The following is a 24358-nucleotide window of genomic DNA, read 5'->3' as shown; positions in this document are numbered from 1 at the left end:
CAGTAGACTGGACATGAACCTCAAGTCGGCCTCAGTAGAGGAAAGATGCCGTCCCTTTGTGATATGGCAAAGTAAATCATAACGTCCTACGATTACACCTCATTCTTGCTAAGAAATGGGCAGTTCTCCTTCCTACAAAAGGGCAGAACTTTAAGAAATATTCAGTAGACACATACGCTGGACACCCTGGGTGGAGGCGTCTTGGCTCACAGCTCACTTAGCTGGATGGTGATATGAGGACAAAAAAATGTATACTACTTCTCCACAACCTTGGAAGGATTAGCACGCAACATCTATTACTGCAAACTCCATCATCGCTGCTCTAGAACTTTAGAACACAAACCCCTCTAAAAATATATCCTAGAGTTTACAAGAGGGCTCAGTGAGGGAAATGCTGTCTGACCAATAAGACACAATTGTGAATCCAGCAAGGCAAACTCATCCTTTCATCCTGCTCAGGTTGTTTCACTACTCACCATCAAAGTGGAAAATATCTATTTTATGAACAGCAAAGGTGAATGATCGAAAGCTGCAGAACTTTGGGGGATCTCTGCCCTCGTAACCTCACTACAGAGCCTCAGACCAAAACCGAAGCCATGGCCATAGACATGTACCTCCTCCGCACCAACCTACACATGGTAGTGGAGTGCTTAGTGGAAACGGAGACACAGGTCAGGGAAGAGTGGAGGGAGATCTCCACATTGAAGGTGACGGTGGCCGCCCAGGAGATCTGCTTGAGTCGATTGGAGGCATGGATGGAATATGTGGACGGCCGGTCCTACAGGTGTAACCTACGATTTGTGGGTTTCCCCGGGGGCGCCATGGGTAACGTCCCAGAGACCTTAATGGAAGACTGGATCAAGATAGCATGCCCACTATTTTTCGTGGTGGAAAGGGCCCAGAAGTCATTGGCCCCAACGCCCGAAGCAGGAGCTCCACCTAGAACTATAATAGGGAAATCTCTCAACTACAGAGACGGGGATGAACTCCTATGAAGAGTTCGGAGCCATGGACACCCAATATTTGAAAATAGCAGTATACGAATATTCTCAGACCACACAAGAGCTGCAATTGCACATAATCTAATTTGTGATTGTTTAACACTAAATTCTTTTTGAAAGATCTGTGTGGATTTATTGACATGTATTTAGTTTTGCTGGAATTAATTTCAAGGCCTTTCTTTGTACAATACATATAAAAGGAATCCATTATGCACTGCAATCCCAATGGGGTTTGCGAGATTAAGATGGTATCATCAGCAAATAGTAATGCTGGTACCACTTTGCCTCCTAACTTAGGCGAGTCGTTGTTACAGCCTTCTAAGTATTGGGGGATATCATTTATATAAAGTGAGAAGAGGGTGGGTGCCAATACGCACCCCTGACGTACACCCCTTCTCACTGGTATCGCCTTAGTGAGTTATCCCCTAGGCCCCCACCTTACTTGTGGAAATAGTCATTTTTCCCCCTCCGCTATCCAACACTTTCCCTACTTTTGCACTCTTTGGAGTGGGAATAGTATTTTTTACCCCTCGCTATCCAAACTTTTCCCTACTGTTACACTCTTTGGAGTGAGAATTGTCATTTTTACCCCTCAGCTATCCAATACTTTCCCTACTGTTGCACTCACTGGAATGGGAATAGTAATTTTTATCCCACCGCTATCCAGCACTTTCCCTACTGTTGCATTCACTGGAGTGGCAATAGTAATTTTTACCCCTCTAATATCCAATACTTTCCCTACTGTTGCACTCACTGGAGTGGGAATAGTCATTTTTACCCCTCTGCTATTCAACACTTTCCTTACTGTTGCACTCACTGGAGTAGGAATGGTAATTTGAACAACTCCGCTATCCAACACTTTCCCTACTGTTGCACTCACAGGAGTGGGAATAGTAATTTTTACCCCTCCGCTATCCAACACTTTCCCTACTGTCGCCCTCACTGGAGTGGGAATAGTAATTTTTACCCCTCCGCTATCCAACACTTTCCCTACTGTTGCACTCACAGGAGTGGGGATAGTAATTTTTACCCCTCCGCTATCCAACACTTTCCCTACTGTCGCACTCACAGGAGTGGGAATAGTAATTTTTACCCCTCTGCTATCCAACACTTTCCTTACTGTTGCACTCACTGGAGTGGGAACAGTATTTTGTACCCCTCTACTATCCAATACTTTCCCTACTGTTGCACTCATTGGAGTGGGAATAGAAAATGTAATTATTCCACTATCCATCATTTTCTCTATTGGTGTATTTATTGTTTTGTGAAATGTACGATTTAATTATTTTTTTTAGTTAAATGTTTGAATTAATTATAAAATGGTTATTTTTTTAATTTTAAAAACTTTACAAATTAAATAAAGATAATAGTGATTAAATTATTTGAAAGTAAATATATGTATATGTATAAAATATTATGTCTAATGTGTTTATATATTTTTTAATTGTTTATTTCGTTATATTTGTTTAAAATATATATTAAATGTAATTAATTGTGTTAAAGATAATGTTAATATTATAAATATGTAATATATTATTTTAATTATATCTTTAAATCAATATTTTTCTACATCTATATTTTTAACTTCGATATTTTTGATTCAATATTTTTGTACTTACTTGTTAAGGTTTTGGAGACGATATTTTATTAGTAAATTTTTTTTTTTCAGTATTTTGAACAGCAATATTTTTTACATCGATATTCTGTCAATGATCCGTACATATGATCAGTCCTCATGGTTGCCCCCGGTATGAGGAGTGACTACTCTTTTGGTTTTATACTAACCGATCACCACCAGTCAGTCATAAAAGGCTTCTTGCTTATTTCCCACTCCACTAGGAAATTCACAAGGCAAATATTCATACATTGGCCCTTTGCATTGTATTCCGCTACACATGGAATCACTTCCCTCATTTCACCTGGGTGACCAGTTTCCATCCTAAACTGGTCTACTTTTATACATTGTTATTTGCACTTCCTTTCTACTACTCAGGCGCCTCGTTCTCCTTACGGTGTACTCATTTTAACTTTTCCGTACAGTACTATATTTTCCTCAGCATGGTCGCGTATACCTACCATTGTTTATATTTTAAACAGATTCTGACAAGATCCACTCTTTATCTCTCGGACTACTTTTGGACATTGTCCTTACTATAGGGCGCTCAGGTATTCTATATTCTTAATAAATCTCACTACTAACATTTATTCTATACGTGCATGCAAAATGGAACACTAAATACACATATTTCTTTGTATCTTAGAGAGCACAATGCAAGCAAAATGTAGTTTTTCACTTGTATTATGATATATACTGGCATTCCCTATGACCCCCTTCCTCGGGTTCTCATCTTTCGGTCAACATCACCTATCATGGGTACCGCTTTTTATGGCTTTGGGTGAGCTTACACTACAATGCATTTTTACACAATATCTTCAGGGCATTGTGACCAGCATATATCATTTCATGTCACTATTTTCCAAAGCCTCATTACTACCATATGAGGTTGACACGTAAGAATTTTACGTAAAAGATTTCATGGGAGATGATGTTCCATACCAATGTATGTATTTTTTCTGCAGCCTTGATAAATCCCAATGGACAAAACACGTGTTGGCAGCTTTTGGTCGTATAGACCAGATATTGGCTGTTCTTACTTATATATAAACCGAACATTGTGGGAACTACAAATGGAATAAAATAAGGAATAAAATAACGTCACGAAAAAGAACAAAAAATTTGATGGACTTTATATTAGGACTACTTTATTTATTAAATGAACTTTCTATGTGTGCTCTAGTACTTATTATTTTGTATACTTTTTGCACAGGACATTGTCCTAAGCAGGTGAACACCCTAGGTGGCACGGTGCCTCTAGTACAATGGTAGCACCTCTACCCCACATGAAGATATATATGTATGATCTAACATCCCTAACAATAGTGCTGAAAATTGGATCTGCTATTGTCGTGAGCATAGCCACCATTTATGTTTGAATAGTTAGGACATTTTGACTTAGTTTTTGCCCAACTCTAAACTGAGGAAAACCTGGGGGGACTTTTACAGAATGTGCTTGCTGTTTCTGTATGTTCAGGGTACTTTTCTTAGGAATTTGGTTAAGCTTTAAAGATACAAATATGTTTTGTGAGGACAGCAGCTCATTTCTGTGGCAATTATTTCAAGACTCAAAAGAGTTTGCTGAAAACTTGCAGGGATTTATGAAAATTTAAGAGAGTTTCCTGATGACGCAGGGAAGGTTTCTGAGGACTTAAAGATTTGTTTTGAGAATGCAAAGTGATTTTATGAGGATCTGAAAGTTTCCTAACACTGTGTGAGCTAAGTAGTGGCATTTACACACAGCAGCATTGAGACCTGCTCCTTACACACTGACAGGAGGATAATAAACCAGCCTTACCAGCTGTAGTGATGGCAATAAATAACCAAGCTGGAAACGGTGGAAGAAAATCAACCGGTCTTTAATTTAAGGAATCAAACTCCCGTGACCTCAGCCACAGCCTCGCTTCTCGAGCCGCCTCACCTAGTCCCCGGCGCTCGCCTTGGAATGCTGATCGCGGTGACATTCTAAGTGATGTCACCGCGAGCAGCTCCATTACATGCGGAGCGCCGGGGGAGTATATGCGTGGAAGATACCACACATCCCCCTTCCCTGCGGAAAGAAAAACATGAACGTAACAAGCACAGTTAGACGCACCAGGTGGCGCAGAAACACCCAACTGGGTGTGGAACAGTAAAATCTTCCTAGGCCAGGTGGAAGGGTTGACAAGGTGGACAAAACACCCACATTACATCATTATATACTGATCAAAATGTCTAGGTGGTCTGGTCACCCTCTTGCTAGGCCTGACGGTAGAGTGGGGAATTATGGTTTGCCTCTTCGTGGTGGAACTAAGGTCCCGCCCAGGGTCTCCCTCCCGTCCCCTTGAATTCTCAGGTGGATGGTACTTCACGACCCTCCCAAGGTTCCATATTTTCCCCTCTTGTGTCTTGACAGCATTGTTGAATAGTTTGGTGATCTTGGTGGGGTTGGTGTATGCTGACCAACATGCCCTCCCTGTTGGCGCTCTGATTTTGATACTGTCTCCCACCTTGAATTCTACTTCCTTTGTGGCGTTGTGCCGGTCATATTCCTCCTTTCTCTTTTCCATGGCCTCCTTTTGTTTCTTCAAGCTTTCAGCTTCTTTAGATCGGTCTGACCGCCCCTTGTGCCACTCCATCCATCCTGGGGTTAGCTTCGTGTTGGGTATCCTGGCGCGGAGCAATTCAAACGGGGTGACCCCCGTCGTCTGATGAGGTGTGAACCTGTATGCTTCAAGCCGTCTCCACGCCTCCTCCTTCCAACACATTCCGCTAGCTTTAGCCAATTGGATGCTTTCTTTGAGGGTTTTATTGAAACGCTCGACCATGCCATTGGTTTCGGGGTGGTAAAGGGCGCAACGCTTGTGTCTGATGCCTCTTTCCTCCAGGAAGTCTTCCATCTCCTTTGAACACAGTTGTACACCGTTATCGGTAAGGATGTTGCTGGGTAGTCCTTCCCGGATGAACACCTCCTCCAGAAACCTGATGACAGTTCTGGTGGTGACCTCGCTGACGAACTTTATCTCAGGCCACCTGGAATACATATCCACAAGCACCAAAATGTAAGGTGTCCGCTGTTCTCCTGACATGGGGCCCACGATGTCTAATGCCAACTCGACCCACGGTCCTGAAGGGGCCGGCCTGCACACCATTGGGGGCGTCTGTTGCTTCAGGACCTTGTCGCTGTTACTGCACGGAATGCACTCTCTGATTCTCCTTTCCGTGGTTAGATCCATGTTTGGCCACCAATAGCTCTCCCTGAGTCTTTGCTTGGTTTTGGTGATGCCCAAATGTCCTTCGTGGGCTAATTCGACCAGGTTGTTTCTCACGGTTGCGGGAGGTACGAGTCTCGTGCCCCTGAATAGACATCCGTCTATGATGGACAACTCGTCTTTGATGGCTAGGTATGGCCGCAGGTTTTCATCCTGTTTGTCACCGTGCTTCCAACCGCTTCTTACTCTTTTGGAAACCTCCTCCAAAATGTTGTCTTCTTCCAGCGCCTTCCTCCAAGTTTCTTCTCCCAACGCCCTCTGGATAGTGCAGACATCCTCCATTTGAAGGTCCTCTTCCTCTTCATCCGCCAACTTCTCTCTCTCTCCTTCATCACCAACTAGCCTAGATAGACAATCAGCTGCGAGGTTCTGTGTCCCGGGGACGTATTCGACGTCAAAGGTGTATTCTTGAAGGCCGACTACCCACCGCCTTATCCTGCTGGAGATGGCATCCAAACCCTTCTTGCTGAACACCTCCACCAACGGCTTGTGGTCAGTGCGGAGGGTGAACTGGGTTCCCCAGAGGAAGTCTCTGAATTTTCCTAGCGCCCAAAATACAGCCAAAGCCTCTTTCTCGATAACCGAGTAGTTGTTCTCGGACTTCTGGAGTGACCTCGAAGCAAATGCTATGGTTTCTTCTCCTTCTTCTCCAATTTGGGTGAGGACCGCTCCCAAACCCTTCGCGCTAGCGTCGGTGGTGACTATGGTTGCCCGGTGGGGTATGTACGACTTCAGACTGGGGGCCTCTGCGAGTGCCTTCTTTACATCCTCGAACTCCCTCTGGCACTCCTGACTCCACCGGAATTCATTCTCCTTCTTCAACAGTAGCCTGATGGCATATGTCCTCCCCGCCAGGTTCCTTATGAACTTTCCGTAGAACTCTAACATCCCCATGAATGACTTGATCTCGTCCTTGCCCTTGGGGGAAGTCAGGTTCACGATGGTGTTTTGTAATTCAGCTTTTGGACATATGCCCTCAGTAGTCACCTTGTGTCCCAGGAAGTCCAATACAGCACAGCCAAACACGCACTTCTCTCTTTTCACTGTGAGGCCTTGTGACAGAAACCTTCCCAGAACGCTTCTCAACCTACCATCGTGCTCCTCATGGTTCTTTGCAAATATTAACACGTCATCCTGGTAGCACATGACGCCTGGGATGTCCTTTAACATGTTGCCCATGATTCTCTGAAACACGGCGGCCGCCGAGACTAACCCGAATGGCATCCTTTTGAATTTATATGCGCCCATGGGTGTCACAAATGCCGTGAGCTCTTGAGACTCCTCGTGTAGTTTTATTTGGAAATAAGCTGAGGTAAGGTCAAGGGTAGAAAAGACTTTGGCCCCTTCTAGCATGCTCATCATCTGGGTGATGTTGGGCAAGGGGTAACGGTCGACCACGACTTCCTTGTTCAGTGCCCTCAAATCAATGCAGAGCCGGACCGAACCATCCTTCTTCTTGGCTGCCACGATGGGGGCCAGCCATTCTGTTGCTTCCACTGGTTCGATTACTCCGGCCTTGCACAGTTTCTCCAGTTCAGCCCTCACCTCCTCCTGGATGGCAATTGGAAGCTTCCTGACTTTGGCCACGACTGGCCTGGCGTTCTCCTTCAGTCCTATTCTGTGGCAGTAGTTTTTCAAACATCCCAAATCTTCCCTGAACACTTCTTGGAACTCTGTTACAATGTCTGCTTTGTGTTCCATAATTTCTTGTACCAGGATCTGGGGATCACAGTTGGGATTAAGATAGACCCCTAGCTCTTTCTGTGCCTGCCACCCCAAGATGTTGTCTCCTACTGTGGACACATATACCTTTGAGACTGTTGTTCTGTTGCTGTATTCTACTTTCCCCAGGAAATACCCCTTCATGGAGATGGGGTGACCGGCATACCCCCCTGGCCTCAGATCCATTCTTTTCAAGGTAATCGTTCCCTTTGACACTCGTGAGAACTCTTTAGCATTAATGATGGTAATTCTAGAACAAGAGTCAAATAGTGCTTCCACTTCAACCTCCCCAACCTTTATGGTGTCCTTGGGACTGCTGACTTGTCCTCCCTCGACCTGCACCACTACTTCCGCGCACACGGGGTTGCTGGGACTGGGGGCTAGTAACTCTTGTACTTGCACAACAAACTCGTCACACACCACATTCGTCCTGTCCCTACTCTGTCTGCTGACTCCCTGCCCACTCTTGCAGTACTGCTTGAAATGCCCCTTCTTCCCACACTTGTTGCACGTGAATCTGAGAGCAGGGCATTCTCTGTCGTTAGCTAAGTGCCCCTGCTTGCCACACCTATAGCAGGTGCCTTTAAACGTTCCTCCTAACTTGCCTTCTTTGTGTTCCCTACCCACTATTTTCTGGCCTTTTACTACAGACACTGCTTCACATTCAGTCACCACCTCGCTGACACTGGCCTTTTCCTCATTGTTCTTCTCCCCTGCGTCTTGCTTTATTTCTTTGACGCATTGGAGCATATGCTCCACTTGTTTGGCTATAATGAGGACCTCTCGCAAGGGCGGGTCGTCCTTCAGCCATAGCTCCTCACGCACCCTTTCCATCCTACACGCCAACACAAATTGGTCCCTGATTCTCTCCTCACTTGCACCACCAAATTTGCAAGAGGCTGCTAACTTCCTTAGGTCGGATACAAAATCTTCTATCGATTCCCCCTCCTTTTGTGCTCTCTTACCAAAGTGGTACCTCTCCATAATCGTGCTAGTCTTTGGAAGGTAGTGTAAGTCTAACTTCTTAAGGCTCACTTCAAATTCATTCAGACCCCTAGCCTCCTGTGCCCCTAACTCTGGGAGATGGTCCATGACCTCTTCGCCTTCCGCGCCCAGATAATAGGCTAATAATGCAATCTTCCTTTCTAAACCCAGGTTTGGCCCACAAACAGTGGCGTAATTTAAAAACACCTTTTTCCATTTCTTCCACTGGATATTGGGATCCCCAGGGGTGGTCAAGAAAAAAGGTGGAGGGGTCACACTCTGCATGTTAGCCTGCTCAGGCTTCCCTTGCTGGCACCCAGTGAAAATTCACACCCACTGGACACACTGACGCTGAAAATGAACAGTAACTTAGCGTAAGCCTCACAGAGTACACAAATCTTTGCTTCACATTCCCCCTGCGACACTGAACAGGAGCGAGACGGGGAAAATAAACCTTGCACAGTTCTTAGGGTGGGGGAAACGAAACACAGGACATTAGAGCGTGGGCCGCTGCTGGCTATTTTGCTACGTATTCTCGATGTGCCACACCGCACTCTACCTGTACCCCAAAGGCAGTCTGACTAGAACCTGTGTGTGACGGGACAGAAGAGTCCAGAAACCCTCTGTGCACTTGAATGAGCACTTGCAGTTCAAAATTCGTCGTTCACAGTTACAGTTTCCACTCTTTCGGTGCCCTCCAATTGTGCTACAACAAAACACAGTTAATGTTCCTGACGTATAATTCTTTAATCCTCCCACGCTGTCAGCCGGTAACGGTGAGGGTCTCTGCGCAGGGGCCAAATCTCTCCGCGCTGCTGTGCTTCAACCTGCTTCCTGCGTTGTGCCTCTATGATGCCCTCTGTGGCGCTGCACCTAGACACTGCAGCGCTGAAAATTTACCTTGACTCCCCGCAGCGCTCTACTCAGGCTCTCCTCGCAGCCCCCTCTATGACTCACAACCCGCCTCCTATCGTGGCGGGGTCTCCATACGCCAGCCTTTCTTTCCAACGCGCTGTCCCAGTGCGCTGCTTGAGGGGGAAAGCCGACCAGCGTCGCACAGGCACAAGAGTCTGCAGCGGATCTCACACGCTTTAAAGGTGACAGCGCGAGACACTTCCCAGAGGGGGGGGGCGCGATCAAAGTCTCTGCCTCAGGCTGGTGACTGGGGGCTCGAGCGGAGCTTGCGCCCACGTTCCAAACAGTGCCTTCAGTGTGATTTATACTCGCTAGCCAGGCTGAGGCACAGTAAACTTTCACAGTTAAGAGCGCTTAGAGGACACTAGCGCCTAAGTGAGGAAGTCCGTCAGAGCACTGAAAAGGGGGCGCGCTGGTGGCCAGAAAGAGTCACCTTACTTTCTTCGTGGATCAAGGCAGTTCCCACGCCTCACACTGCTCACCCCTGGCAGCTGTTAGATGACCTCGGGACCGCCTCCGTTGCTTTCCGCTGTAATCGGAGCCCCACAGCCACGTCCGTCTCCTTCTCCGCTCGTCCTCTGAGCTCCTTCTTGATTCCTGGGCGTGTTGAGGTCACAGGGGTAGTTTACCCTCGTCGCCAGTGTAGTGATGGCAATAAATAACCAAGCTGGAAACGGTGGAAGAAAATCAACCGGTCTTTAATTTAAGGAATCAAACTCCCGTGACCTCAGCCACAGCCTCGCTTCTCGAGCCGCCTCACCTAGTCCCCGGCGCTCGCCTTGGAATGCTGATCGCGGTGACATTCTAAGTGATGTCACCGCGAGCAGCTCCATTACATGCGGAGCGTCGGGGGAGTATATGCGTGGAAGATACCACACCTGCTTAGGGTGCTTCTGAGATCCTGCAAAAGAGAGAGACAAACACAGTGAAATCAGTTTCCACAGGAGATGTCAAAGGTATGGCAGTATTTTTAGGAGTGAAACACTTAACTATCTATGGTTAGAAAACAGCGACTGGGGTCACATGACACAGCTTCTGGGGTATCGCATGACTAATTACAAAATGTGATATTCTGAATGAGGTCACAGGATATAACAGAAACTGATACTCGGAATGGTAATGACAGAGCACAGTGTCACTCTGAATGGAGCCACAAAACACAGCACATTCTGATATTCTGAATGAGGTCACTTGGCACATTGTATGATGTTCTCAACAGGGTCACATGCATGGGCATCATTTAGGGATTGCCAGGGGTCACGGCTGTGACTCCAGGCTTGTCCCATGTGACCTCTGACACTGTTTGTGTGACCTTTGGCTTCAGAGGTAGTGAAATGAGTACCAAGAACACAGAGGAAGCTCGCCCTTTTGAGAGCCGTGCTCCACCTTTGTTTTCAGCCAGTTTTATATTAATAATAATCTATTATTCACTATTAGTTTAACTGTTAGTGTAATAAAAAATGGGGCACAAGGATCTAGAATGACAACTTCTGGGGCAGATGTCTTAAATAAAAAAATGCTTTTAAATGTATGTAGGGTACGTGCTTGGGATCAGAGTGTGGTTGTGTGTTTGTGAGTGTGTTTGTAAGTGTGAGCATGAGTGTGTGTAAGTAAAAGTGAGTGTCAGTGACAGGTAGTGTGTGAGAGCCATTAAAAGGGAGTGAGTGAGAATAAGTGAGAATGAGTGGCAGTGAGCATGAGTGAGTCAGAATGAGCGACAATAGGAGTGAGTGCACAAGTGAAAAAGTATGAGTGAGTAAGACCTAGAGTCAGTGTGAATGAAGGAGAGAGAATGAGTGATACAGAGTGTGTGAGAATTACAGAGTTAGAGCAAGAGAGTATGAGTAAGTATGATGGTGTCAGAGTAAGAATGAGTGAGAGTGAGGTAGACTGAGTGAGAATGAATGATTGAGTGTGGTTGAGTAAATGTGAGTGAGGATATGATGTAATGCTTGCTAGTCTGCCATTGGCCCTTACATACTGAATGTATTTGTGGCTTATAGAGGGATCCATGGAAAGATTCCACAGCTGGAATACTGGCGGTAATTGTAGGCATGGACAGGCACCTGTTAAAACCACTGCTACTGTCACACTGGAGGCAATTTTTGGCGTGGGGGTAACTGTGGCAAAATACTAGCACTAGCTCATTGGAGATGCTTCTTGGCATATGGGAAGAAAACCATGACATAAGGGGGCAACAATCACAAAATTATAGCCCTGATGTACTAGATGTAATTCCACTCAGTGGCAGGTTCTGCCCCCATAGACCCTAAAATGCATTTAGAAAGTTTATATTACCGGCCGCGATGCTTATATTACAGCCGTGGGCTGGCTGCACATTGCAAGCATCAGACATTTAATTTATGAGTGGGCGGGGTGGGGCATCATTATAGACTGCACGGGAAGAGTGTCTGGGTCTAAAGATGTGTAAGTGCGCATGTCAGGGTGAATGGGTGTCTTCCTATGACCAACCCGACATGTGCACATAAGGCCTCTCCTACCTGCACAACGTTAGTGAGCCAGGGATCACATCTGCAGCCTCCCCAGTCTCCTAAGGAGAGCTGACTTTGCCTGCTCCAGCCAATCCCGACCCTGCTCTTATGCTGTGAAGCAGCTTCTGGATTGGCTCAAGAGGCGAAGAGTAGGCCTAGTCTTGGAGGCAGCAGGTTTTGCTTTACAGAAGAACATGGCCAATCACAGCATGGCTTTATTATGAAGCCATGCACTGATGGGTCATTTTCTATCCCTTGCTGCCTTCCCTTCAGTCGCTCTACTGTTTCCACCTCATCATGCCCAGCACAGGGAGTAGCAAAGACGAAGGTGAGAAGCGCTGCGAGTAAGATTCGGTTATGGCAATAAACTATTTTACAGGATTAATGTTTCCTTAAGATGTTTTACAAGACAGAAAATTAACCTGGTAAACAGACATAAGAGAGACCTGAGAATATGGTCAGAATATGGTAAAAGAAATCAAGAAATCGAGCCATAAAATTAAAGGGTGTAGAAAGATAAACAAAAGAGGAGCGAAAAATAAAATCACAAGTGGAAGCCAGATGAGTGAGGCACAAAAATATACATTTTCTAAGTGGTAAAATGTAGACTTCATCATTTAAGAGCCCTTTTGTGTGCATGTTTGTGCTGGTGAGTTTCCGTCAGTGTAGTGTGCCATTCTCTTCAGAGTCAAGAGACATGATGGGGGGGGTTCCTCTTCAGCACCCTGCAGCTTGACCTTCTGGGTGCTATCCAAAATGAATAACCAACAACGGCACCTATTAGCTAAGCGCTTTTATATTAGATGCACTTGCACGACCTTGGAACCAGCTCCAGCTCCACATCTTAAACAATAGTGGCAGCTTCACAATTCCGGTGTGTGATATAATTAGGGGACCGGCTGTGGCCTAAAGGCTAGAGCGGTCAACCTCTAAGCTGGGGAACCGGGTTCGAGTCTCGGCAGAGATGCTCAACATCCTGTGATTCTGGCAAAATCAGTTCATCTCTCCATTCCTAACAAAATGAATGTGCTCGTCTAACGTAACCAGTGCTCATGTAAAGCGCTCCGATACCTTCGGGTTGAGTTTGCGCTCAGTAAAACTAAAAGAAAAATTAACCTGTTATCTCAGGAAAGGCCACTTAAATACTGATTCTTTTGGCAGTGCAGGCTGACTGCTGGGGAAGCGGGCGGTGCATGTTTATGACTCCTAAAGACCCTCACTGGAAGCATTATAAATTGTAATAAAATACTGAGAGAAATGTAAAATAGGTTCCTGGCTACGGTTTGTGCCTAAAATTCTACCGTCTTTGAGGGTACTGCTCCCACATCTGTGTATTGCCTACTGCTGGGGTCTCCAACTTTTTCTGCAATAAGAGCCACTTATGATTGAAGAAAAGCACCCGAGCTGCAATCATTTGTGTTGCAATAGTGACCACGTCAGACAAGATTACAGGAGTCGTCGTCCCGTGCACGATTACCAGCATTTGAAATGCCTCTGAATGATGGTAACGCGTGCAATAGTAATCGCAATAATATTAATAATACGTCTCTCCAAAGCTGTATGAGTAATACATGACAGCCACAGGTGCTATGCCCCCGACCCAGGGTAATAATATTAATAATATATCCCTCCAAAGCTGCATGAATAATACATGGCGGCCAAAGGTGCAATGCCCCCGGCTCAGGGTAATAATATTAATAATACATCCTTCCAAAGCTGCATGAGTAATACATGACTTCTATAGGTGCAATGCCCCCGGCCCAGGACATTAATATTAATAATACGTCCCTCCAAAGCTGCATGAGTAATACATGACAGCCACACGTGCAATGCCCTCAGCCCATGGTAATAATATTAATAATACGCCTCTCTAAGACTGCATGAGTAATACATGAGGGCCATAAGGGCAATGCCCCCGACCCATGGTAATAATATTAATAATACGTCTCTCCAAAGCTGCATCAGTAATACATGACAGCCACAGGTGCTATGCCCCCGACCCAGGGTAATAATATTAATAATATATCCCTCCAAAGCTGCATGAATAATACATGGCGGCCAAAGGTGCAATGCCCCCGGCTCAGGGTAATAATATTAATAATACATCCTTCCAAAGCTGCATGAGTAATACATGACTTCTATAGGTGCAATGCCCCCGGCCCAGGACATTAATATTAATAGTACGTCCCTCCAAAGCTGCATGAGTAATACATGACAGCCACACGTGCAATGCCCTCAGCCCATGGTAATAATATTAATAATACGCCTCTCTAAGACTGCATGAGTAATACATGAGGGACATAAGGGCAATGCCCCCGACCCATGGTAATAATATTAATAATACATCCTTCCAAAGCTGCATGAGTAATACATGACTTCTATAGGTGCAATGCCCCCGGCCCAGGGCATTAATATTAATAATACGTCTCTCCAACGCTGCAGGATTTATCACTCAAATAACAGCTTTAAATATATCTTGGAAATCCATTTTCCTTCTAAACATCAGTTCATGAGTTCTGAAACTAAATACATATTAATCTCAAATACAAACTTCAGAATTTTAGTACATATAATAATTCAACCAAGCAAAAACGTCTAATTTAGTAGACTGGCTACACACGAGAGCTACTTGCAGGTAGCTGGGGAGACGCCAGTAGCTCACAAGCTAATCGTGGGAGAAGCCTGGTCTATTGGAATTATAAGCCAGTAGAGTGACTGCCTTAGTGGGTGGTGCAAGCAGGGGACCACTATTGTCAGATAAACCAAACGCATAGGACCCTTTGAGGTTCATCAACAGGCCATGGGCCATCGTCCTTGATGACACAAGAGGTTCATCAACATGTCGGGAGTCATCTTCCTGTAATTACAAGAGAGGTTACTCCAAAAGGTCATGGGAGAGTATCCTAGAATGAGTTGCGAGGTCATATCAACGGGTCGGGTCCATCATTCCAGCAGGAGGCAAGAGTGGTCCTCTCTTGTGAGAAGGATGAGCCTCCCTTGGACTGTGCGTCTTACGGGTCCTATTTCATTTCTCAACACCGACACAAAACTATGGGCCAAACCTTATCTACATTGGTGATGGTGGGCTTGATTCCTACATTCGCCACCCGGGATACATATGTTTACTATCTATCACTTTCCTAGAAGCAGAAATGGCATTTGAGCATGTGTTTAGATTGACTGGTAAATTACATCTTTGTACCAACATTGACAGGTCATGGTCATTATAAACTACTTCAACTTACACTGTTCCAGAACAGGCTGTGGAACTAGAGAGGGATGCTCTCTGCCACCATCGGAGGGATGCTGTCCGTCAACACCGGAGGGATGCTCTCTGCCACCCTCGGAGGGATGCTCTCTGCCACCCTCGGAGGGATGTTCGCTGTCACCCATGGAGGGATGCTCTCCGCCCTCCTCAGAGGGATGCTCCATCCCCCCATCACCCTCGGAGGGATGCTGTCCGTCACCCTCAGAGGGATGCTCTCTGTCACCCCCAGAGGGATGCTCTCTGTCACCCCCAGAGGGATGCTCTCTGTCACCCCCAGAGGGATGCTCTCTGTCACCCTCAGAGGGATGTTCTCCGTCACTCTCAGAGGGATTCTCTCTGTTTCACCTAGGAGGGATGCTCTCTGTCACCCTCTGAGGAATGTTCTCTGTCATCCTCCGAGGGATTCTCTCTGTCAACCTTGGATGTCTGTCACCCTGGAAGGGATACTCTCTGTCACCCTCAGAAGGATGCTCTCTGCCACCCTCCGAGGGATTCTCTCTGTTGCCCTCAGAGAAATGCTGTCACCCTAAAAGGGATGCTTTCTGTCACCCTAAAAGGGATGCTTTCTGCCACCCTCGAAGGAGGGAAGGATACTCTCTTTTTCCCTTGGAGAGATGCTCTCTGTCACTCTCCGGGTGTGCAACGCAGGAGTGGTCACCCTGAAGACTCAAAAAAATGTAAATCAGTAATGCGGGAGTGCGGACTATACATCAGCAGCAGTACAAGTTAAAACAAGGTTTAAAATTCATACCCCAGTTTAAAAGAAAGAGGAGGCTCGGCGTGAGGGAAGACTCCAACGCTCTAACGCTCTGTCGCTGTGGGAAAAAAGTCGTCAGACTCAAAGTTGGAGCTGGAGGCGGGTCCCGGTGCAATATGCGGTGCGAAGCCGCCCAATAGGTCAGGGAGGGAGAGTGATGGGAGCAGGAACAGGAGGTTTGGAGACGTTTGGATGGAGGCTGTGCTCTGCTTGTTAGCACGCCGTAAAGTCTTGATTAGAACGGATTTTAGAGGGCCACCCAACAGCTGCTCCCTTCTCAGCGTGGGAGCTGATCTCAAAGAAGATGGTTTAAAGGACTGTTTAAACTGCAAGGAGGGGTGTGAACAGAGGAAAAGCTGCAGGTACAGTGTGAGAGTGTATGTGCTTGCATGAATCTAACTATAAGACCAGGAAGGGTGACCTCAGAGAATTTGATAATTAATTCTTCTCAGGAGAACCCCAGACAACACAATATTACAATCCCAAGCTCAAGTACAAGCTCAAGCGCAGATTTTGGCGTCAGAGGCTTAATTGAAAGAGGCTATAAAAGTGGATACAAAAAAATCATACAAAAAATCTTACTCAAAATATAAGCTATCCCTTATGCAACCCGCAACCGAAGATTACCCGCGTTGCCCCCTGAAAGTTTAGGTCATACTGTACTTGAAGAGGGACTGGAAAACTCCCTTGAGTTTAATAAAATAAAACTCAATAACCGAAAACAACAAGCATTGGCATAGCCAATAGGTCTTGCTTTTGGGACCTTATAAGTATTTAGTTTTGCAGCACAATATCCTTGGTGCAACAACATCAGCTGTTGCATGGCTAAACCTTGTACCTTATAAGTGTGTAGCCATGCAACAGTTGATATTGTTGCACCAAGGATATTTGTGCTGCATAACTAAATACTTATAAGGTCCCTAAAGCGAGACCTAGTGGCAATGCGAAGCTTGTTTACAAATGCAGTGACTCACATACATCGATGGATTTATGACTCAGACTAGCCCAGGCTCGAAACTTCACTGAAGACCTTCGCTCTGTGCCTCACTCTCATGGACAACTTTGCGTGCAGAGCAATGTTGAGACTGGCTGAGGCCGGTGTGTTTTGTGGTCATTAAGGTGCTTCCTGTTCATCATGTACTCTGAGATCCTCTCAGCCGGCTCCTTCTAGTTCTCACCGGTTTGAGTCAAAAGTACCATTGGTGCTGGTGCTGAGTAAATAAAAAAGTAAACGAAATACGCTCCTGTTTAGTTTTAAAAAGGTAATGGTTTTGTGTGCCATCCCTTGCTTCTAAACAATTGATGCCTATACCTTTAAAAAATAAAACCAGCACAGCGGCAGAGGATATGGCGCCATGAAAAATCTCTATAAATTGTTGTCTAATTTATAGGTTCTTTTTTGTAGCGATAGCAACCTTCAATTTTTTTCGAAAGTCACCGAAGGAGGGGCTCTCTTATTTTTTAGTCGATGATCTCCTTTTCTTTATTAATTGTGCCCGTTATATTGTAACTCGTGCAGTTAATAAAGAAAATTAGACAACAATTTATAGAGATTTTTCACGTTTGCCCTGACGAAGTCCTTGGGCTTATTAGCCGGACGAAACACGTGTTGGCAATGAAGCAATGAATTGCGAGTTAAGGAAATGATGTGAAGAGTTGTGTGCAGCGACTGCATTTGAACTGTGAAGAAATAAAGAAGAAAATATTTTGAAAATCACTTTATCAGAGTATCAGCAAAAATCTTTGATTGGACTCTATTGATTTCTTACCTAGTATTGCTCTGGTTGAGAATTGTGAAAAATTTGATTTTACTGGTATACTTTGTTTTACCTGTTTGATTACAACTATTGGCAAGGATTGTATCTTCACCTTTGAGCATTCACTAGAAGACTATAATACAATAAGAACACTACCTGTAGCGCATTTGTTTCCCTCTTGTCAGTTTTTGTATACAAAATCATTTACGAATACCCATTAATAATTATTAAAAACATAATTACAATTGAATAATGAATTAACAATAAATTAACAATATATACCAATACATATTAATTAATAAATATTAGTCACCAAATAATAAATATTGAACAATAAAATATTTTTCATGACTTTTTTTTATTATTTAAAATGAATTCACAATTAAAAAATAATAACATTATTTTTCATATCAAATAATTCTTTTTATGAAACATTGATTACTAATTATTTAAAAATAATTTCCAATTATTAAAAAATAATTACCAATTAAAAACATTAATTGCCAATTAACAAAATTAATTACCACATAAAAAATGTATTACCAATTAAAACAATTATTTGCCAATTAAAAACATTAATTACCAATTAAAAAAATGAATTACCAATTAAAACAATTATTTACCAATTAAAAACATTAATTACCAATTAAATTAATCAAATAAAATAGTTAATTGCAAATTAATAATTAATTAAAAATTAAATATTTACCCATTCCAATAAATAAAAATAAATCATTAATTAATTATAATTAAATTACTTCCCACCCAATTCCCCTATAAACCCACAACCCACTACAGAAATAAACACAAACATTAATTAAAATTAATTTATAATTCCTAAAAATGTATAATTAATTTAGTATATTTAAATTACTTCCCACCCTATTCCCCTATAAACCCACAACCCGCTCCAGTACTAAAACATAAAATGTACTGGGTGTGTGCTTGAAGTGGGCGTGTCGTGCGGGGGATAGCGTTCTGGGGTATTTGACGTAGACGCACTGTGTGGCGTCTAAGTGCACCACGTCGTGTTTGTGGAGTGAGTATTGTGCATGCCAGGACCGATCAGGGGCGTCGGCGGGAGCGGACACACAGGTTTGTCTCCTGCGGCAAGGACACAAAACCGCAGAGCACACACTCACGGAGGGGGGGGGTTCTTTATGTGTGTGTGCGCGTGTGTGTATGCGCGGTGGCAGCGGTGGGGGGGTTTCTCTATGTGGGTGTGAGTGCGTGTGCACGGCGGGGGGCGGCGGGGGTTCTCTAGGTGTGTGTGTGTGTGCGGTGGGTGGGTCTGTATGTGTGTGTGTGTGTGCGTGTGTGCCTGCTTTCAAGGAGCCATGGGAGACAGGAAGCGCGCGCCACCTGATCCGAGTCCGCAAGGTTGTGCGTGCATATCACTTGTCTCCTGTCTCCCTTGGCTCCTTGAAAGCAGAAATGATTGCAATAAAGTCTTGCAGCGACGATCGCTTCGCGATCGGTTCGCAGTGCGAGACCTAAAAAGGGTACAACCCAGTTAAGCCATCAGGACCTGGGTGATTAACAGTACAGAGGATAGGGGGTCCCAGTGGGACAATTTGGATGAACACACATATTTATGTAGCAGCATCCATTAAATTAATCATACTATAAAATTCTGCTCAATACTATTTATTCATATTGATCATCAATCTGAATGTTAAAAATCCAACAAAACATCTGGAAAATACATATACAAAAGTGCCCCAAATGTGTGGAAGGGAGAAAGGTTCAAAGTGAGGGTTAAATGAGGGCGGAGAGGGAGTAACAATATACACATCAACAATGATATTGGTATGTCCTACATGACAATTATATACAAGCGAAATAATAAGCAGCCAATATGCCACTGAATAGGCACAATGATCAAAGCACTGTTGCACGCATTGGAATATATACAATATGTCGACATTTCGACCACTGACAGACGTAGGTGACCTTGATTCTTTCAATGTGGTCTTCTCAGGACTGTGAAGGGGCCTCTGAGAATTTAATAAAGGGAAATACTTAGAATTTGTCATAATTTGTAATGCAAAGTCTAGATATAAAAGGGAAACTAAACTACCGTACACCACCATTGGCTAAGTGGTTGAAATGATAGTAGTAGGCCCGTGGGCTGCTATGTCAGAGAAAAGACAGACAGCAACCTAAAAAGAGAGGAAGGTTGGACGCCATCAGTTATTTGCAAAGGGATTTGATTTAGGGTTGATATGGTGTATGTAAAACACAGAATTATTCTGGACTTCTCATAAGGTAATGTCAAAATGCAACTATGTTCTTTTCAAAAGAAAACAAGAGGGTCGAGTTTGAATCCAAAGGTTCCCAATTACTGTGAAGAGTAACAAACAAGCAGGCGCCCATAGATATAACACCACTCCTCAAAATAATGTAAGGTTTTAAAATGTTTAAAGGAAAAGCGTGACTGTAAAAATTGGTCTCATTACCTTGTAGAAAAGAGCTTTCATCATTAACTGGGTAAGGAAAATGCTACTTACCAGTATGCATCTGTTCTTGGCATGTAGAGCTGCAGAATCGTACACTTTTGCAATAGATCGCCACCTGGTGTTGGGCTCGGATGATTGCAGGTTGTTGTCTTCTTGGAAGAAGTCTTTGTAGTCACGAGATAGGTGACTCCTCCCTTGGACAATACTGCGCATGGTCATCGACTCCATCCTCAGATTGTTTTTCGCCATGATGGGAAATGATGGAGTTAGTAGAAGTAAAGAGAAAAAGGATGTCCATGCGTGTGCATCGAACTAAGATGAGTACTGGAACGGATAGAAGTCCCTGGGAGGTGGGAGGGCGTGTACGATTCTGCAGCTCTACATGCCAAGAACAGATGCATACTGGTAAGTAGCATTTTCCGTTCGAGGCATATGAGCTGCAGATCGTACACTTTTGCAACAATTGTGCAGCAGTGTCTCCCCTAGCGGTGGTCGCTTGTATCCGTTGCAGTATTCTGAAATTGTGTTCCAAGGACAGCTTGGCCTACTGCAGCTTGCTGCTTGGCCTGCACATCAACACAATAGTGTTTAGTGAAGGTGTGTATTGTAGACCATGTTGCTGCCTTGCATATGTCCTCTAGTGGTATATTTCCTAAGAAAGCCATAGAGGCTCCTAGTTTGCGAGTGGAATGTGCTCTAGGAGGAACTGTTAGTGTACGTTTAGCTTTTTGATAGCATATTTGTATACACTTTACAATCCACCTGGCAATTCCCCCCTTAGAGATGGGGTTGCCTTTGTGTGGGGGAGGGAAAGATATAAATAATTGTTTTGTCTTTCTGAAGGATTTAGTCCTATCTGTGTAGTATAATAGGGCTCTCCTAACATCTAAGGTGTGTAAAGCTCTTTCTGCAACAGAGTCTGGGTTTTGGAAAAACACAGTAGCTCTACTGATTGGTTAAGGTGAAAAGGAGTGATAAACTTTGGCAGGAGTTTTGGATTAGGCCTGATAACCACTTTGTTAGGATGTATTTGAAAAAATGGTTCTTGTATTGTGAATGCTTGTATTTCACTAACTCTTCTGAGAGATGTGATGGCAACAAGGAAAGCAGTTTTCCATGTTAGGAATTGCAATTCACACTTGTGTAAGGGCTCGAAAGGGGTCCCATAAGTCTTGTAAGTACCACGTTCAGGTTCCACACCGGAGCAGGTGGTAACCTAGGTGGGATTATTCGTTTTAATCCTTCCATAAATGCTTTGATTGCAGGTACTCTGAAGAGAGATAGATGTTGTCTATTCTGTAAATAGGCTGCAATTGCTGCCAGATGAAGGCATATGGAGGAATAAGCTAAGTTGGACCTTTGTAGGTGTAGAAGGTAGCAAATGATATTTTGGATGGAAGCATCCAGTGGGTCAATGTGATTGTTGTTACAATATATTGCAAACCTTTTCCACTTAGCGGCATAACACGCTCTGGTAGTGGCTGTTCTAGCTTCTTTAATTATGTTCATACAATCTGGTGGCAGGTTTAAGTAACCGAACTCTAAGACTTCAGGAGCCAGATCGCCAAATTAATTTGGCTTGGTTCTGGGTGTCTTATTTCTCCATGGTTCTGTGTTAACAGGGAGGGCGTGAGCTGTATTTCTGATGTGGAACCAGTGAGTGATCTAGTAGTGTGGTGAACCACGGCTGACGTGCCCATGTGGGAGCTACTAGTATTAGTTTGAGAGACTGTTGCCTGAGTTTGCGCACTACTAGTGGAATTAGTGGGAGAGGTGGAAAAGCGTACGCAAATCTGCCTGACTAGTTCATCCATATTGCATTCCCCTCCGACCGTGGGTGTGGAAACCTGGAGGCGAAGGTTGGGCATTTTGTATTCTCGTGTGTGGCAAAGAGATCTATCTGTGGATGCCCCCACCTTTGGAAGAATGGCTGAAGAACTTGTGGATGTATATCCCATTCGTGAATCTGTTGTGACTGTCGACTTAACAGATCTGCTATCTGATTGTGAATTCCTGGGAGGTGTTCTACAGTCAGGTGTATGTTTTGAGGAATTGTGGAATTTTAGTTCGTGAACTGAACATCATCTGCGCCATCTTGCCCATTCCTCAGACTCACGTATGAACATACACGACAGCCATTTTAGGTACCATGGTCTCCCTGTTCACGATCGATCGTCAGCGCACTTCCCTGACCCTGCAAGCATCCCCCATGCACACTGGCTGCCCCCGCTATCACATGCACAAGTCATGAACCCTCCCCTTCCGCATGACTCTGTCTCTGGGAATCACACCCCGCGCCTGACCAACACCTCCTTTCCTTCCATGAATACCCCTCTTTTGATAAACCCTTCCTCTACGCTCGATTGTCCACACCGATCCTTCCTTTCATGAATATCTCTCCTTTGATGACCCCTTCCTCTGAGCCCGATTGTCTGCACGGACCGCTGGTCATCCCTTAGCCTGAGGATACAGTTTATTGCCCACTACTGTATGCACTCGCCCCTCTTCAAAGGAGCTACTATTGATCATGACCTCCCCACCCCCTGAGATTCGATCAGGCGCACACATTCCAAAGGAATCGGCGGAACACTCAGCTGCATGATAGCCCCCTCCTATTGTATGGGGGGTGAGGACCTCTACTGTAGCCACGTGTTGGAATGAGCCGGAACTGGGGGGTACCGGGGATGTCTTTTTCCTTACTTCACAATGTCTTTATTGTAATAAAGAGCGGTCACATGTCGTAAACCAGTGTATAAAAGGCCAGGCCTCAGAGAGGCTAGGGAGAGCACCTCGAGACGATACCTTGTTGTCTGATCTGATGTGTTCTGCTCCGTCGGAATAAAACTTGTTTCCTGTCTTCCTGTCTCCAGCGCCTGCCTCTTTATTTGATAAACTTCGTATGATATTAGAGGCGTTTAACGCCGGGCAAAATTACTTAAGAAACATCGACTAAATCGCCTGACCATTTTTCTGACTTTCCTCAATTGGCGTCCCAAGCGTGGGGCCCATCAGCGACACGTGGATCCAGTGGGAGAGGTCCCGACGACAGAGTGAACAACTGCAACGATCGGGAGAGCTCCTGTCCGATAGACCCTCGTCTGACAGCCGATCATCCGAACTTCACTGGTTCTGAGCAGACCTCTCCCGAGTGATCTACGGTCCTGACTGGGAACCATCAGGAGTGCCGCGGTAGCAACAGAGAGTAGAGGACGATTGGGCGCTGGAAGCGGAAGACGAGAAACTGTCCATGCGGTCCGGGTAAGGTCGTGACACATGACGAATTGCGAATTGATTAATTGTTTGATTGATTGAAATACTAGTATTTGCTTTGTCGCTCTTTGAGATATTCGCTGCCTGCAAACGGGGAGGAATAGGAATATTCTATCTCCCTTTGCGGATAGTGAAGGGTAGGTAATGCGGACTTTTGTCCCCCATTGTAATCTGCCTTACCTATTTTTCTCCCCACTGATTGATTGTCCGAACATAGATTGTTTGGAGTATAGTTCTTTTGAGGTTCTCTGCTTGCAAATAGTGTAGAATAGCAATATTCTGTCTAGTCTTTGCAAATAGTGAAAGATAGGTAGTGCGGACCTTTGTCCCCCGTTGTAATCTGTCATGCCTGTCTTCTCCCCACTGATTGGTAGTTGGTACAACCCGGACCGCTTATTAGAGATGAACCATCCAGCTCCATTGGAAGGCACCCCTAATAAGGACATGTTCACTAAGCAAGGACTAGTCGCTATAGCTTATAGTAAGTTATGGCATAAATATACAAAAAAGGACCCCGAAAGTCAGTGGCCACTGATAGGTTCCTTTGATGATCATAAAATAAAAACGTTAGAAGCAGCTGTTAGAACAAATAAGGCAACGCCCACCATGCTCGATAGTATCGGCATGTGGCGCAAAGAAGCAGAGCAACGAAGGAAAAGAGAAGAAGCAAAAATAGGGAAAGAATTACGAAAGGCAGCCCACCTGGCCGCTAAGGAACTAGGGGCCAGATGTAGGTAGGATTGATTTACCACTTCTTAAATACCGAATTTTACCGATTCGGTATTTAAGAAGTGGTAAATATGAAGGGGGGAGATGTAGGTATTTCCAGATGTGGAAATACCGAATCGTAAAGATTCGGTATTTACC

General features: G+C 44.7%; 1 protein-coding gene across 1 annotated transcript in view; it reads right to left on the bottom strand.

Moving 5' to 3' along the window:
* Window positions 1-24358, bottom strand: part of LOC144754109 (E3 ubiquitin-protein ligase TRIM39-like) — a 113467-nt gene that overhangs the window by 57420 nt on the left and 31689 nt on the right. Inside the window, exon 4 of the mRNA XM_078641674.1 lies at window positions 10367-10389. Coding sequence (XP_078497800.1) covers window positions 10367-10389 — 23 coding nt within the window. The remainder of the gene's footprint in view (window positions 1-10366; window positions 10390-24358) is intronic.

The sequence above is a fragment of the Lissotriton helveticus genome, chromosome 5_1, assembly GCF_964261635.1.
Source record: "Lissotriton helveticus chromosome 5_1, aLisHel1.1, whole genome shotgun sequence".
Lineage (NCBI taxonomy): Eukaryota > Metazoa > Chordata > Amphibia > Caudata > Salamandridae > Lissotriton > Lissotriton helveticus.
The sequence above is the reverse complement of the archived record's forward strand: the minus strand, read 5'-3'. Positions and strand labels throughout refer to the sequence as shown.